At 39.6% G+C, this 14,665-nt stretch overlaps 1 protein-coding gene across 1 annotated transcript in view; it reads right to left on the reverse strand.

The window, feature by feature from the left end:
• Positions 1-14,665, reverse strand: part of LIMA1 (LIM domain and actin binding 1) — a 66,821-nt gene that overhangs the window by 4,818 nt on the left and 47,338 nt on the right. Inside the window, exons 9-13 of the mRNA XM_067529566.1 lie at positions 8,715-8,823; positions 7,936-8,090; positions 5,678-5,782; positions 3,657-3,714; positions 2,210-2,328 (exon numbers count right to left, since the gene is read on the reverse strand). Of these exons, the coding sequence (XP_067385667.1) occupies positions 2,210-2,328; positions 3,657-3,714; positions 5,678-5,782; positions 7,936-8,090; positions 8,715-8,823 (546 nt within the window). The remainder of the gene's footprint in view (positions 1-2,209; positions 2,329-3,656; positions 3,715-5,677; positions 5,783-7,935; positions 8,091-8,714; positions 8,824-14,665) is intronic.

Consider the following 14,665-nt stretch of genomic DNA (forward strand, 5'->3'; position numbering starts at 1 on the left):
CTGTACCCCTTTCAGGAGTCTGATTTGTCTTGCATACCCCAAGTTTCACCTCACTTAAACTACTTGCTTACAAAATCAGACATAAAAACACAAAAGTGTCACAGCACACTATTACTGAAAAATTGCTTACTTTCTCATTTTTATCGTATAATTATAAAATAAATCAATTGGAATATAAATGTTGTACTTACATTTCAGTGTATAGTATATAGAGCAGTAGAAACAAGTCATTGTCTGTATGAAATTTCAGTCTGTACTGACTTTGCTTGTGCTTTTTAATGTAGCCTGTTGTATAACTAGATGAATATCTAGATGAGGAGAATTACTGTGATAGGAGGGTCAGACTGAAAATCTGAACTCCCAGAGCCTCAAGGGATGTATTTATTTTTAAAAAAGTGAACTTCAAGGCATTGACACTGTGCACAAATTCTCACCTCTGTGTGTGTGTCAGTCAAATTTCTAGAATACATCATTGAAGTTTACTAGTCCAAACAAAAATCTATGCATCCACCCTTGGGACAGAGAAACAAGCATTTATAACTTGCTTGCCAATAAAAGTTACATTGTTTTGGGAAGGATGGTAAGTGCTAGGCTGCACTATACATTGCTAACATGTTACTGCAATACACATCCCCATCTAAGAGGAGGAACTTAGTGTGTATACAGTGACCCATTTGTCTGCTGAAGATGTTTTTTGGGATGTACAGAGAAAAATTTCCTTTCCAGGCATTACTGTACATAGCTACTACAGGAGGAGGGTGAAGCCCAGTTACTAAAAGAGGAGAACTGGAGAGAGAGAGAGTTGAGCTCACATTAGGAGGGAAGCAGAAGGCAGAAGTAGAGATTAGGAACCAGGAGCAGGAAACAGAAGCTGGAAGAGAAACAGGAACCTTACATGAAATCAGCAGCATCTGAGCTATTCTTTAAATACTGCAGCAACAACTAGGACTAGAGGTAGAGACCAAAGCTTGGTTTTATCAATGTAAACTGGTTGCAGATTCTTTCAAAATAACCACAAAGAACCATAAATTTAAAGAACAAACAGCTTACATATGAACACACACTGGAATACCTTCAGAGCTATACAATCCCAAAGGCATTTCTGCCATCTCAAATTTTGCACATACAACCTCTTTCATAAGAGTGTTCACAGCACTGTGATATTAAATGAATTAAATCTGTGGCAGAGCAGGGATAAAACCACTTATTTCAGACAGCATGTGTGAAGAGGATGCACCTCACAACATGTTACTGAAATATAATTAAAGTGCCCATCACTGTAGTATTTGTGTGTCTCAAAGAAAGAAAATAAACCCCTGTCCAAAAATTCTCCATTGCTTCCTCAGCTACAGTTACCTTGCGTGGGTTTGTTCTTGCCTGTTTATGGCCCAGAAAGTCTTGACCAGGTCTACAGGCATCACTACTGAAGGGAAGCTTGGGTAAAGAGAGAAGTAGCATACTGGGCTCGAAAGGTGATAAAACTTGGGCTCATCCTGATCTCCAGTGGAAGGGAATTTCACGTCTAAGGACTTGCCTTTCAGAATGCCCAGTCTCCAGCTCCTAGGAGTTATATACATGGACCTCCCTCAGCTATGAATACCTTGCTGATTGCAGCTGCTGTGATGAGAAGAGGACGGAAGACAGCCAGGCCCTATTGTGGATTAGCATCTGGACCTTGATGAAAATCTCTAGAAACGCTGATTTAAGGAAAGGCCATAGCTAGTCAATGCAATACCTACCATCCAGACTTCTGTACTCAAACTCCTCTTCCCATCCCAGAAGCAACCGGTTCCCATACTGTCACTGGAACAGTGCCCTTTTAACAGTATGGCAGCAGGTAGACTGTTCACAAACTCAGTCTTTAAGATTTAAATGATAAATGTGTTGAGATGCTTTTCCATTCTGCACTCAAAAGCCTGTGCTGAGCACTGGGCTAAGTTCCTTTATATCCAGTCTCTCTTCTGTCAGTAGTTAGTTCCAGCATGAATCTTTTGAGACAGTGTTACAATAAAAACTTTACCATACAGCAAAGCTATGAGTTTAAGCACTCTCTACTGAAGAGAGTTTGGATATTGATGGATAAACAGCGTAACATCCCCTTGGGAGTGCAAACATAGATTCATTAGCTGGAGTAATTCTTCTCTGTTACAATCAGCTTTGCTTCACTGTTAACTGTTGCTAATGCATAGGAAATAAATAGCTCCTGTACCTTCACTGCTTTTGGTGGAGAGGTGTCAGTCTGGTTGATTGGTTTGAAATCAGAGCTCTGCTGTTTTGTGTAGACAGGTCTCTGCCAGGTTTCAGTCTCAGTGTGCGAGTTTAGTTCAGCTGATGAAGGGAAGGGAAGTTTTGTTAAACAGATTTTTAAAAACCATAAGAAACTCCTAGGAAATTCATTTTGGTAAAGCCATGTAGCAATTATGTCAGAGAAAGGTTTAAGGGTCTATTCCTAAACATCTATGATGAAAGCATTAGCACCAGAACAAGCAAATATATTTAAAAGCTTGATTTACTCTTATCTTGTTCTGCACTGAAATTATCAAATGAGTGAGTGGTTGTGTTGAGGGAAGGAGATACGTCAACGCATACTCAAGTTGGCACCTGGTTCCTGGGAACTATGGCTCCAGTTTACTAAAGTGGTTAAGCACATGCTTCAAGTTATAGCAGTGGACTATAAACACATACTTATGAGCTTGTGTACCTTTGGAAGGCACTTTAAATATATTAGTACTAGCTGATTGGCTATTGACTAATCTGTTGGCTACAGAGCTTGCTTCATTTGGTCCTGGAACACATTAAGTCCAAATGGTGGGGGAACTGCACTGCTAGGGTTAATTAAAAACCTTTATAAAGCAAGTGTTAAAGCTAACTCAATACCAAAGTTACAAACCAGCTTATAAACCTAATAATTCTCAGGTTTTGAGCTGTGCTCAGGCTTTAGAACAAGAAAGATTTTTATTCAACAATCTCAAGAATCTGAAGGGGTTGCACGTGTTGAAGAATTAAGAAAAGATTGTTTTTAAAGACTACTATATTCAAAAGTAACTTTTTTTTAAAATAAAGAGCCCCAATTTTATTCAAATTTTATTAAGATCTGTTCCTTCGGGGATATCATGACAAGTTTCATAATCAGCGAATTCTAGAGCCAAGTTCTAAACCACTGGAAATGGGAGTTTATAAGACAAGAGCTGACCATTACAATACCATGAACAAATGTCTGTTTTAACCAAACAAATGGCTTACATGTGCTACAAAATTATAAGAATGCACCTAGATAATGTGAGTGGGCTTCCATTGTGTTGTGTTAGGATTGGAGTTCTTATGAACATAAGAAAGGCCATAGTGGGTCAGACCAGTGGTCTATCTAGCCCAGTATCCTGTCTTCTGACAGTGGCCAGTGCCGGGTGCTTCAGAAGAAATGGATAGAACAGGTTATGCTTAGATTGCTTAATAAAGCTCTTAAAAGGAGTCAATTAAATTAAATCCAGTCTTGACCAGTATATCCCTGTGATTAAATGGGAAGCCTGAGAGAAGCTATGTATTCTAATGGCAAACTGATCTTGACATAAGCATGGCGTACAAACAGACAGTGCTAACAAATCCTGCCATCCACCTGCCCACTCTATATTTAATAGACTAGGAGAATGCATGCTTACTGGTGCTGTCTTCAGAAAGACTGGAATGGAAACCCAGACTGTTCTCACCTAAGAATACCTGCAAAAGAAATGTTATACTGTGAACCATATGAAAGTCAGCTGGGCTCACCAGCTAACTGACTCAAATTTATAAATGGATAATCCCAGCATGAGTAGCAAAATAATGGGCAATTAACAGAACAATAAAGCATTAAAACAAGATGAAAAGGCCTGACTGACAAAAATATTTATATTTATCTCAGTTGCCTTTTTAAGGCATGAGGCAGAGTGTGATCAGCTGCCACAAGTGTGCAACTCCTGGCATATAAGAGACAATCCTAGTCATTGCTTTATTCTTGTAAAGCATGTTCAGTTTTTTCCTCTACAATGCTCGTGTTAGGAGTTTCTCACCAATTACAGTTTATACATCCCTATGCATCTAGTTTTCAGAAAAGCCTGTTTACCAGCAAATGTCCACTCTAGCCTAAGAATTTCTCAATGATGCAAAGCATGATATTTACTGGATTTCTCACCTTCTTCAATGCCTCCCTGGCTGGTACTGCCACTTCTTGAGTACTCAAGGATATATAGGAGCCTAAGTCAGTCTGCTGATTTTGAAACTACAAGCTGTGATGCTCTCAATTTAGAACAAACATGCTGGGTCTGTCTTCTACATCCTCCCTTAGAACAGAATTTACAAATTCCACTGATTTATACATTCTGCTCAGCTCACATGCTACTACTCTGCAGTACAGGATTCTTTCATTAATAGAACTGTTGACACAGTGTAGTATAAACTTGGTTCAGGTACAGAATAATTTACATAAGTGAAATTGCTCAATGCAGATTCCAGACAGCTATTTAACCTCTTCTCTATGTTAAATAAAATATAGCTTAAATACACTTACACTTTGAGGAACTAAAATGCCATAATGAGATTAACAGCAGAACCTCACTAATTCACACTAATGACTGAAAGACTTATTGCAAAGGATTGCATTTTGTAAATTAATGAGAAAGCAAACAAATAAGTCAAGATAACATACTTTGTTCATTTGATTAGTTTAATCTTAATGATACTTCCTAATAAGCAGTCCATGGTATACTTTAACAAAGATCACATTTAATCACGGTTACTGAATCTTTGAGATATGCAGGATGAGGGAAGCAAATTTTTTTTGCATGTGAATTATGAGTGTACAAGTTAGTGAGGTTCTGTTGAACATTTCTCTTTCTGCAGAAATTTCTGTCATTTAATAGGTGTTCCCTGGACAGGGACACTAAACTTATCCTGCAGTAATGTCAGTGACCATCCTACCATCACACAACTGTTCGATTCAGTTCTTACACTGTACTCCTACTACACATCAAGTCAGTTACTAAAGAAATGCCTATAAAGTAATTTCACCCTCAGAGCTAACGGAGAGAATTTTATTCAAACCTTACGTTCAATAGCAGAAAGGTGAACTGAAAAAGAAAAATTGCTTTTATTTAATAGGTTTCCTTTTAAGATGCTCCCCTTGGTGGCTGCTCTCACCCCACAACAAACTAAAATGTGAAGGCTCTCAGTTGCCAGCAAGGAGAAGCTAAAAGCAAGAGTCTGGCTGTCTGCCCAAGGAGGTTTGGAAAGATTTAAAAGCCTTCCCAGCATTAGGCTGCCACGTGTTCAGAAAGCTTGTAATACACAGCATCTGAATTATTGGCTACTTCTATTCCCTTCCACTATGAAATTCAAGGATTCTGCCACACCAAGGACATTTACCATTTTTGACAGAATACAAGTGCAACACCTCTAGATAAAGTTACAAAAAAAAGCTAGATATTCTGCACATAAGACTTTATTTTGAGTCTTAAAAACAGGCTAGTGAAATCTTCATTTATAATTGCCATCCTAAATTTTGATCATTTTGAGATAAGTCCCATAGCATGCAGATAATTTGTATCAGCCAATACAACTCCATTTCAGATGCCTGTTGTGTGTCTTCAAGCAGTTCCATTTCAAGGAGATTTCTTGATCCTCAACCAACATGAGCACATCTTACCTTCTCTCCATCCCGATGGGAAATGGAGTCCTCAGGACTTGGTGGCACATTCTTCTGATCAGATTTGTAACTCTTGATTTCACTGTCACTGGCTTGAAACTCATTCTGTAGAACAAAAAAGGACTTGAGTGTTGATCTTTTTCCCTTAGAATGAGAGAGCTTTTCATGCTTCTTCTTAAAATAAGTCTTTTGAATACTATCTCCTGTAACACATAGCTGATGACTAAAGGGAATAGGACAAAGGAGTCTACAAATATTTGATAGGTGAATAGGTGAACTACACCAAGGAGGGAGAGGAATTTAGGATCCTTAAGGAAGGTATAACTTTTTATTCCATGCCATCACTATAGTATCCAAATACCTTTCCACCAAGCACCTTTCCTTCTCCAAGTCTCTTTAAAACCAACTCTCTTCTTTCTTGTTGTCACTCTTGATAACTCCTCACCTTCCCTTACCTGAAATGCTGTCCCGTGTTATATTTTTATTTAGATCATAAGCACTTCAGGGCAAGGAGCATGTATTATTCTGTAATGCACTATGAAAATGAGTAATAATGATTCTCCATGAAAGTGAGTTCTATCAATGCATATCAACCATCTAACTGTGTGATGAATTGGAACTTCATCTTAAAGTTTGTCTCATTTCAGGAAAATTTTGCAGAAGCGTTTAATCTAAAATTCATTTAAAATGTTTTCATCTAAAAAACCTCAGAGAAACTTCATGCTTCTTTTGCCCATCAATCATTAGACACTGACAATGCACACTCCCACACTAGTAAGATCCATTGTGCCCCTGACAGTGGGGAGTGCAAAAGACTTCATAGGGGAGAATAGCCCTTAGTGATTCTGCCAAGGAATAAGAGCCATAGCTTCTACTGGAGTGTTTGAAAACTATTGCAAACATTGCTGTAGCTATAGCCATTTGCATCCATACTTAACTACAATCCATGTTAAGAGGCCATGATAGAATCCTCCTGGGAGTGACTGAGGTGATAATCTATAGCACTGACTGAGCCAGCACAGGCATTCAAAGCAGCTCTGCTCATACTGGAACAACCAAGCCAAGGTAGTGTTCCAGCTGATGTGGTTTGGTTTTCACTGTGAACAACATCTAAAGGAGCTCATGTGGTAAACAGGCTGGCTACTAGGGAACAGTTTAGTCAGTGAACTGCAGCCATCTCTGTTACAAACTGGAAAAGGCAATTTAGCAAACTGAATGTAACACAGGAAGCATGATCTAAAATCGGCTATTAGCAGTTAAGCAGATTTGTTACACTGGCTGCAATTACTTTCAGCTCATGCCATAAGTGTACTTCAATTACTGCCCAATAAAAATGCATATGGCATGGAGAAATCCCTTCAGCAAGCTACAAAATGCATCTTTAGCAATAGACACTTCTAAAAGCCACAAGCATTTTCCAAGCTTAACTTAGAGACTCTTCAACACTATCACCAGTCTAGTTTCCCTACCCAGCATATTGGCATCCAACTGAAATGTGTCAGTCTGGCTAAAAAGGACACAAAATCAGCAAAAGCCTCTAACATTAAACAAAGCAGCTGAAAGTTCCAATTGACACAGCTTTTCTTTCTGGCACACAAGCTTAAATTCTTGCTGTTTCTTCACTACAATACAGTTTGCTGTGATTCACTAGTTTCCTCATTTCCTGTTCAATTATCTGGCCAACTAGAACAGCTCAGATCTTTATAGCACAGGTTAAGTTTATAAAAATAGATGAGAAAAAGGATTTGAAGAGGAATGGTTGCAAAGGGGAAGAAGACTGGTTATAAGGCACAGGATTGTGTGCCAGTAGACCTGAACTCTATTGTATCACCTCGATAAGTCACTTCATCTCACTGTGCCTCACTTTCCCCTAAATCACAGGGAGTTCTTAAAATTACATTTCATTAGTGTTTTTAAAGCATGCAGAGAGCCTCAGATGAGGAGTACGACAGACATGCAGAAGAAGAAAAGATGCCAGTAGCATTTCAAAGGACGGTCTTCAGATAGCATGTCACCAGTTGGGTCTTTAGAAAGCCCCTCCTGAAATAAATCTTGATGCAAGTACAACTCTCTTGATGCAGGTTTCTCAGTTCTTCAGAGCAAAGTTGTTCATTCCAAGTGAGACAATGAATGCTCTGCTTCCTTCAAACAGGACAACATTACATTTAATAGCTTAGTTTCCATCAGAACCATTTCCTAGCCTCAGGGCTACACCAATACCACACTTAGTACTTCACAGATAGAACAGACAGACGTACCATGTGGCCTGTGGAGCTACCCTGCTTGGACACAGCTGCCTGGTACTTTGCCAGTCTATCCTTTATTGATGTTTCTGATGGGTAAGGCATCTCCAGGTTTCTCCTACTCTCTGGCTTGTCTGGGCTGAATGTTTGAGAGCTACATACCAGATGACCTGGAACAAGAAAGTTATATGGTTAGAGTAACCTTCATAAGTGAAGCACTTAACAGTAGAACCTTCCGTAGAGAGAGATTCAGGTCTCTTCTTCCTCCATTCTAAAAACATCGAAATCCCAGACTTGAGAGGTGTTCTACCCAATGGCTTATACTCTACCAGGAGTACTACACCAGCAAATATAACTGGATACTAGAAGCAGCACCTCAGAATGTATAGTTATCAACTGCTTTGGCACAATCCAGCCAGTAAACTCCTCAGCAGTAAGACTTGGAAGACCTTATTATAGGCGTTATCAAGCAGATAGCAGGTAAAAAGTGCTGAGGTGAACAAATGGGTGCAATCATAGTAACCCAGAGAAGAATGGGAATACAAGACTGTTCACTATACCAATAATGTACCCAAGCTTTTTTCTGAAAGATTATGGAGAAGGAAAGGCACATAAGGATAAAAAAAAGTGAAGCTCAATCCCGAGTCCACTGCTCAAGGGCCACACTACTTCAAGAGCCTCCAATGGAAGGCTTTCTATCTCCTTCCTCTGCCAGTCAACATTATTCCCCTTCTGTCACAAGCACAAAAGGGAATTGTTTTCATGCACAGGCCAAAGGGCTCGAGACTACCAACCTGAAGCATTATGGCTCCTCTCTCCAGAACCAATGTCAAGGTCTTCGGAAAAGAAGCTGTTTTCAGAGATTCTCCTGCTACTTGCAGTCCTACTCTGATCCCGAAGAATCTGTTTAAGACAAAACCCATCTATGAGCTGTCTGGACAAGACAGAGATTGTTGTGCGTAATCCTTTGAGATGCATATATGTCACTAGCAAATCTCCTTTACTAAACAAATCTATCAGATGACATCCTATTTAAGCAATATCAAGTTTGGTCACAGGATACCTAACTTCAGACCACCTGAAGAACATCTTTCCAGACATATTCACAGATGCTTTTTGATTATGAAAGGTTACTAGAATGCCACAGAACTACCAGAAACACAGATTAGATGTTTACCATCTGCAGTACATATCCTCAAGCTAGATGTCCAGGGAAAGAAATATAAACACTCACAGCACTTCATAAATTAATAGTTCACAAGCTCAGTAACAATCATTTTATTAAAATGTGAGATGAAGAAAGAGAGAAATAGGTCTTAAAATACCAATACATCAGCATTAATGTTCAGTAACTAAGAAGAACAAAAATGTTAGCAGTTCTCCTTTTGATATCAATCAGTAAGCACAACCTATCAATCAGATTGAGCCCCAAATTAGGTTTGGTAGACAGGCTGACACTTAAACAGGTTGGTGCTGGACAGAAATATCCTCATATCTCCAAGATAATCACCAACCACATGGTTTGTGATGGTGGACATAATGCCACAATATAAATCCATTGTGCACCCACACTTTGAATACTGCATGCAGTTCTGGTCACCCCATCTCAAAATAGATATATTAGAATTAAAAAAGGGTACGGAAAAGGACAATAGAAATGGTGAGGGGTATGGAACAGCTTCCACATGAGGAGAAATTAATAAGACTGGGACTTTTCAGCTTAGAAAAGAGACGACTAAGGGGGATATGATAGAGGTCTATAAAATCACGACTGGTATAGAGAAAGTGAATAAAGAAGTGTCGTTTACCCCTTCAGTAACACAAGAACCAGGGGTCACCCAATGAAATTAATAGGCAGTAAGTTTAAAATAAACAAAAGGAAGTACTACATTACACAACACACAATCAGCCTGTGGAACTCGCTGCCATGGGATGTTGTGAAAGCCAAAACTATAACTGGATTCAAAAAAGAATTAGACAAGTCCATGGAGGATAGGTCCATTAATGGCAGTTAGCCAAGATTGTCGGGGATGCAACCCTATGCTTTGGGTGTCCCCAAGTCTGATTGCTACACACTGGTACTGGATGGATCACTCAATTACTGCCTTACTCCCTCTGAAGCATCTAGCATTAGCCACTGTTGGAAGACAGGACACTGAGTTAGATGGACCATTGATCTGACCCAGTATGGCTGTTCTTATGACAGGGTGTTCTGTACTAGCAGCCTGCAGCATAGACATTCTCTGGCCAGCACCTTCAAATTTGATACATATTTGCTGCAATCAACCCTCAAATGGTCCATATACAACTTTTTAGTGCTCAATAAAAATCCAACAATTATAGAAATCTATTTCAACAGCTCCTCTGAATGCTTTATGGTGTGTAGAGTTTAGTTTGCCTGCACCAAGATCGGATGCTTTCACATCTGAAAGTCAACCTATAAAAACAGTAGCAAGTGATAAGAGCTCTCTTCTCACCAGAAAGAGTTAAGTCTCAGAAAAGTTGGAAAGTAACAGCAGGCTAAGAGAGGAGGAAAAAGGTTTGGCAAGACACTCCAACCACACATTTCTTTTCCTGCTTCCAACAAGTTTCTCATTTGCTTGTCACTTAAGTGATGAAAATTTCAGTTTTATTCTAACAGAGCAGTAATGTAAGATAATCACTGTGAAAAATCAGGCCTCTTCAGCACACAAAACAGAGGAATTTCATCGGGAAAGGAAAATGCAGTTGGAAAATCCCTTGTTTTCCATTACAAGGTTAGAAAATTTATGTTTCTATAGTTTAGGAAATTGGTAATGTTTCTTACTTGAAAAGCGTTTTATTGAGACAAGCCTTTTCCTTCTGCTGAAATACTGATAGGTTCCGCATCTACACACTTCTAAGAACTTGCAGACTCCTCAGTCGTCTCCAAGATTTGCTTGCACTTTCCTGTTGAGCCCATGTCCCCTTCCACTATCACGCTCAGCCAACACTCTCAAGTTCCTGAAACCTTACAGTCTGGGATTTAAGTATAGACAACAGGTTCTCTTTTCTCCCACTACATGGAGCAAAGTGTTTTAGGCTGAGATATTTGGAAGAGTGCTGCTAAGGAAGAGTGTCCTTTTGGGGGGATAGAGTGAACTTCAAATGTATTAACCTACTGAAAGATCCTGCTAGCATAAATTTGGAGCTGTATTTAACATCTAGTTTGCAATGTTAAACACAAAATTCATGCTTCTTTATATTAGGTATGGTTGGCAGAAAGAAAGGTGGAACAAACAAGTTCTTACAACAGCACAATATGATCCAGGTAGAAAGTTTTAAGTCGGTCAGGTGTGCATCTAGAAGTACTAAAGAACAGCAGTTCTCTCTTAAACCAGAAGCTCGGAGGTATATAACTAATCTTGTGAGTATCTCTATTCCTATCTCATTTGGATGACAAACAACTAATCCTTTTTAGGAACAAAGATGCTTAAGTCTAGAAGCTTGCTTGAGTTCCCTAAGGGGTGATTTCTTCCTCTCCCTGCTCCTCACATCCCCCATCCTCCTTCCTGTCAGCAATGAACTGGTTTGAACAAACTTTCCCTGAAATCTTCACTCAGGGATTATGTAAATTAAACACGTCAACAGAAAAATAAAATATTGAAGCTTCAAGAATCCTTAGCTTTGTGGTAAAATTCTTTCATGATGTTTTTAAAATAGATTGAGCAAAACATTCCAAGTGTTGTAATTCCAATATGTATGAAAGCACAGTGTACTGACTACCCTACCTACCAGAGCAAAACCTGGTCACTGCCCCCAAAGAGTTTACAATCTGGTGCAGAAGAAAAGATGGTTCTGGTTAGCAGGAAGTTGAGTGATTCAAAGTTTGAGAAGTATAGTCCTTTTTTTCATCATATCCCATCATGAAACAAATGGATGCTAGTTATAGGGCAGTAAATTTAGGAGAGAGAGGAAATACCACCTTATTCTGTATACTGTCAAATTGGAATTCACTGCAGTGGGAAATCAGATATTGGATGTAGATGTGTCATGACTGTAGGTATGCAGTAACATAACAAGTGTACTAAAATCTCAAACCAATCATCTCCCCAGCCCCCTCCAACAATTGCACATATGCATTTGGGGGGGGGAGGGAGGACTGAAACAATATCTTTCCCTAAAGAATCGGATATTGGCCACTTGGAGGGAAGATACCCAATTGACCTGCCACCAACTCACTGTGTGACCTTGGGCACAGTACTACATTTTGCTGCACCTAAGCTTCCCCATCCATAAAATGGGGTAAGCAAAAAAACCCAAACCAAAAAATTTACCACTCTCTGGAAAGCCCCAAGGTTCTTGGATGAAAGATGCTGCAAGTGCAGCGTTACCATTTCATTTGGCAGTGGCCAGATTTTGCTCTGGTTAGTTGTCCAACAATTCATCTTGCTCTGGTCAAACCACACCTATTTTATTATTAATTTATATAGCACCATAAGAATACAAGTCACTGCATATTAGATTAACAGTGCCAAAGAGAACAAATTATTCCCTCAAAACAACTCGGGGACAATCATATCTTAATGCTTGGACTGAATGTTTTAAGTTATGCTCCCCCTGACTTTCTTCTATTACTTGCTTTTGTCTCTTACTTGACGTGACACTATCTGATGTATCTTTGAAAATGCCAAGGACTTGAGACATTAGAACCAATGAGTAATAAAGGAAAGATGGTCTTTTGGTTCAGGGTTTGAGTCCCATACTCTCTTCTCAGGCAGGCTGCTACTGAAGTGCTTCAAAGTACTTTCTTCCCAAAGGTGCAATAAAACTGGTCTCATTTCTGAGATTCAAAAATTGGATCAAAAATCTGAACAGAAAAGAAGAACTGAGGTTTGGGCAGCATCCCTGAGCAAAATTTAATCCTGCTATTTTTTGTTCAGTTTTGTGAATCTGGATAGTTTTGTTTCTACACACACGTGGGTGAGGACATAAGGAACAATCAAGGCCATCAAGGCAGGCACTATCCATGCTGAATTACAGAACTGAGCACATTGCACTTTGTAACTACTCAGACTTGTGCTGCTTCTGCAGTTATTCCCTACATTAGTGAAACTTAACTATGTCCTTATGCTGCCTGACTGAATATGCATTGTGTATGTCTGCATGTTATCACCCTCATACCCCCTAACAAATTCCCAGGCCAAAAAACTTACAGTAGTGCTTTTTAGTTGCAACAGAAGCCTTTCCCCTTCATTTTAAGGCTCGGGCTACGTCTTCACTGACGGCGACAAATTTGCCGCCCTCAGATCGATTTCTCTGGATCGACTGAGCATCAGTGAAGACCTGGCTCAGTTGATCCAGAAATCGACATATTAAGACCACGTTCTCAAGTGGTGCAGTGCAGTGAAGATGGCGCACAGAACAGAAGCACAGAAATCAACAGGAGTTACGCAAGTTTTTTTGCGTAGCTTGCGTAACTCCAGTCGACTTCCGCCAAATCTCGAGGTAAGTAAAGACAAGCCCTTAGACATTTTACTTAATAAATTAGATTGAGGGGTGGAAATGCATATGCAAAATGAATTTTGAGTGGGGAGAAAAGAAATTTAAGGGAAGAACCCCTCAAGTAAAGTTCCATGACTTTCAGAACTGCTAGGGTCAGTTTCTGTATTAGCCAATTTGCTGTGACAGTATTTCAAAGAATGGCTTATCTATGACATACAGTTATAAATTCCAGCTGTTAAAGATAAGTAATTTGGTCAGCTCAAAAACATTTCCTTCCCTATGCTCAGATACAGTTACTCAAGCTTGCCTGGAGAACTGGTACTTTCCTTTGGAGTTTTGATGTGCTCAATCCCATGGGCACCACTTGTCAGAATTCTTAAGAAGAAGTCTTCAAAAGGCTGGTTCACACTTACCGCGCGATTTGGAGGCAGTCGACGGAAGTTACGCAAACTACACAGAGTAGTTTGCATAACTGACGTCGACTGCTCTACTTCCCTTCTGCGCGCTGTTCTCACCGCGCTGAGGCGACTTGAGGGGGTGGACTTACTCAGTCGACTTCCTGATTGATTGAGCGGGTCTCACTGACCGCTCAATCGATCAAGGAAGATCGATCTGGCGGCGGCGATTTTGCCGCCCTCAGTCTGAACATAACCAAAGTCACACCTTGCTAGTGCTCCTTGTAATTAGCACCTTAGGGATGAAGTCAATAGCAAAGGCAGCTCTTATAAATATTAATAAAGACTAAGAACTCAGATTTAAACTGTTACTGTGAAAAACAGTTTTGAATGCCTATATTCAGGCCAAATACCCAGAAAATGCAAAGATTCTGTCTCCCACTCCCCCTTTATTTTGTATCTAAAATAAATAACTTCCCTGTCGATCAAGATTTTTCTTTGTTTTGCTGAATGATCTAATAAAACCACCCTGAGTAAAACAAAACCAGAAATATAGGAAATTATGAGAAAACTGGAGAATCCACTGACGTCAAGGCCCCTGGAATCTGTTGTAAGTCACTGGCATATGCAACTCATTTTCTAGTTAAGCAATTCTCCCTGGGGATACAATCTGCAGCCCACATGCAGGATCAAATTTCATGAGCAGTTGTAGGAAAATGCAAGCCCTATGCATTTGCAAGTCAAAACTAGTAAAGGCAGGAGCTTGTCTAGCTATTTTCTCAGAGAGGATTTTCTTTGATAGGAAACATTTGTTAAGATACACAGATGAGAGCAGAGTTGAGAGGACATGGGAGTTTCAGCTCAGTGCAACATACAACCAGTCCTTG

This window comes from Emydura macquarii, unplaced genomic scaffold (assembly GCF_026122565.2).
Source record: "Emydura macquarii macquarii isolate MOO-44397 ecotype Brisbane River unplaced genomic scaffold, CSIRO-AGI_Emac_v2 contig_2994, whole genome shotgun sequence".
Lineage (NCBI taxonomy): Eukaryota > Metazoa > Chordata > Testudines > Chelidae > Emydura > Emydura macquarii.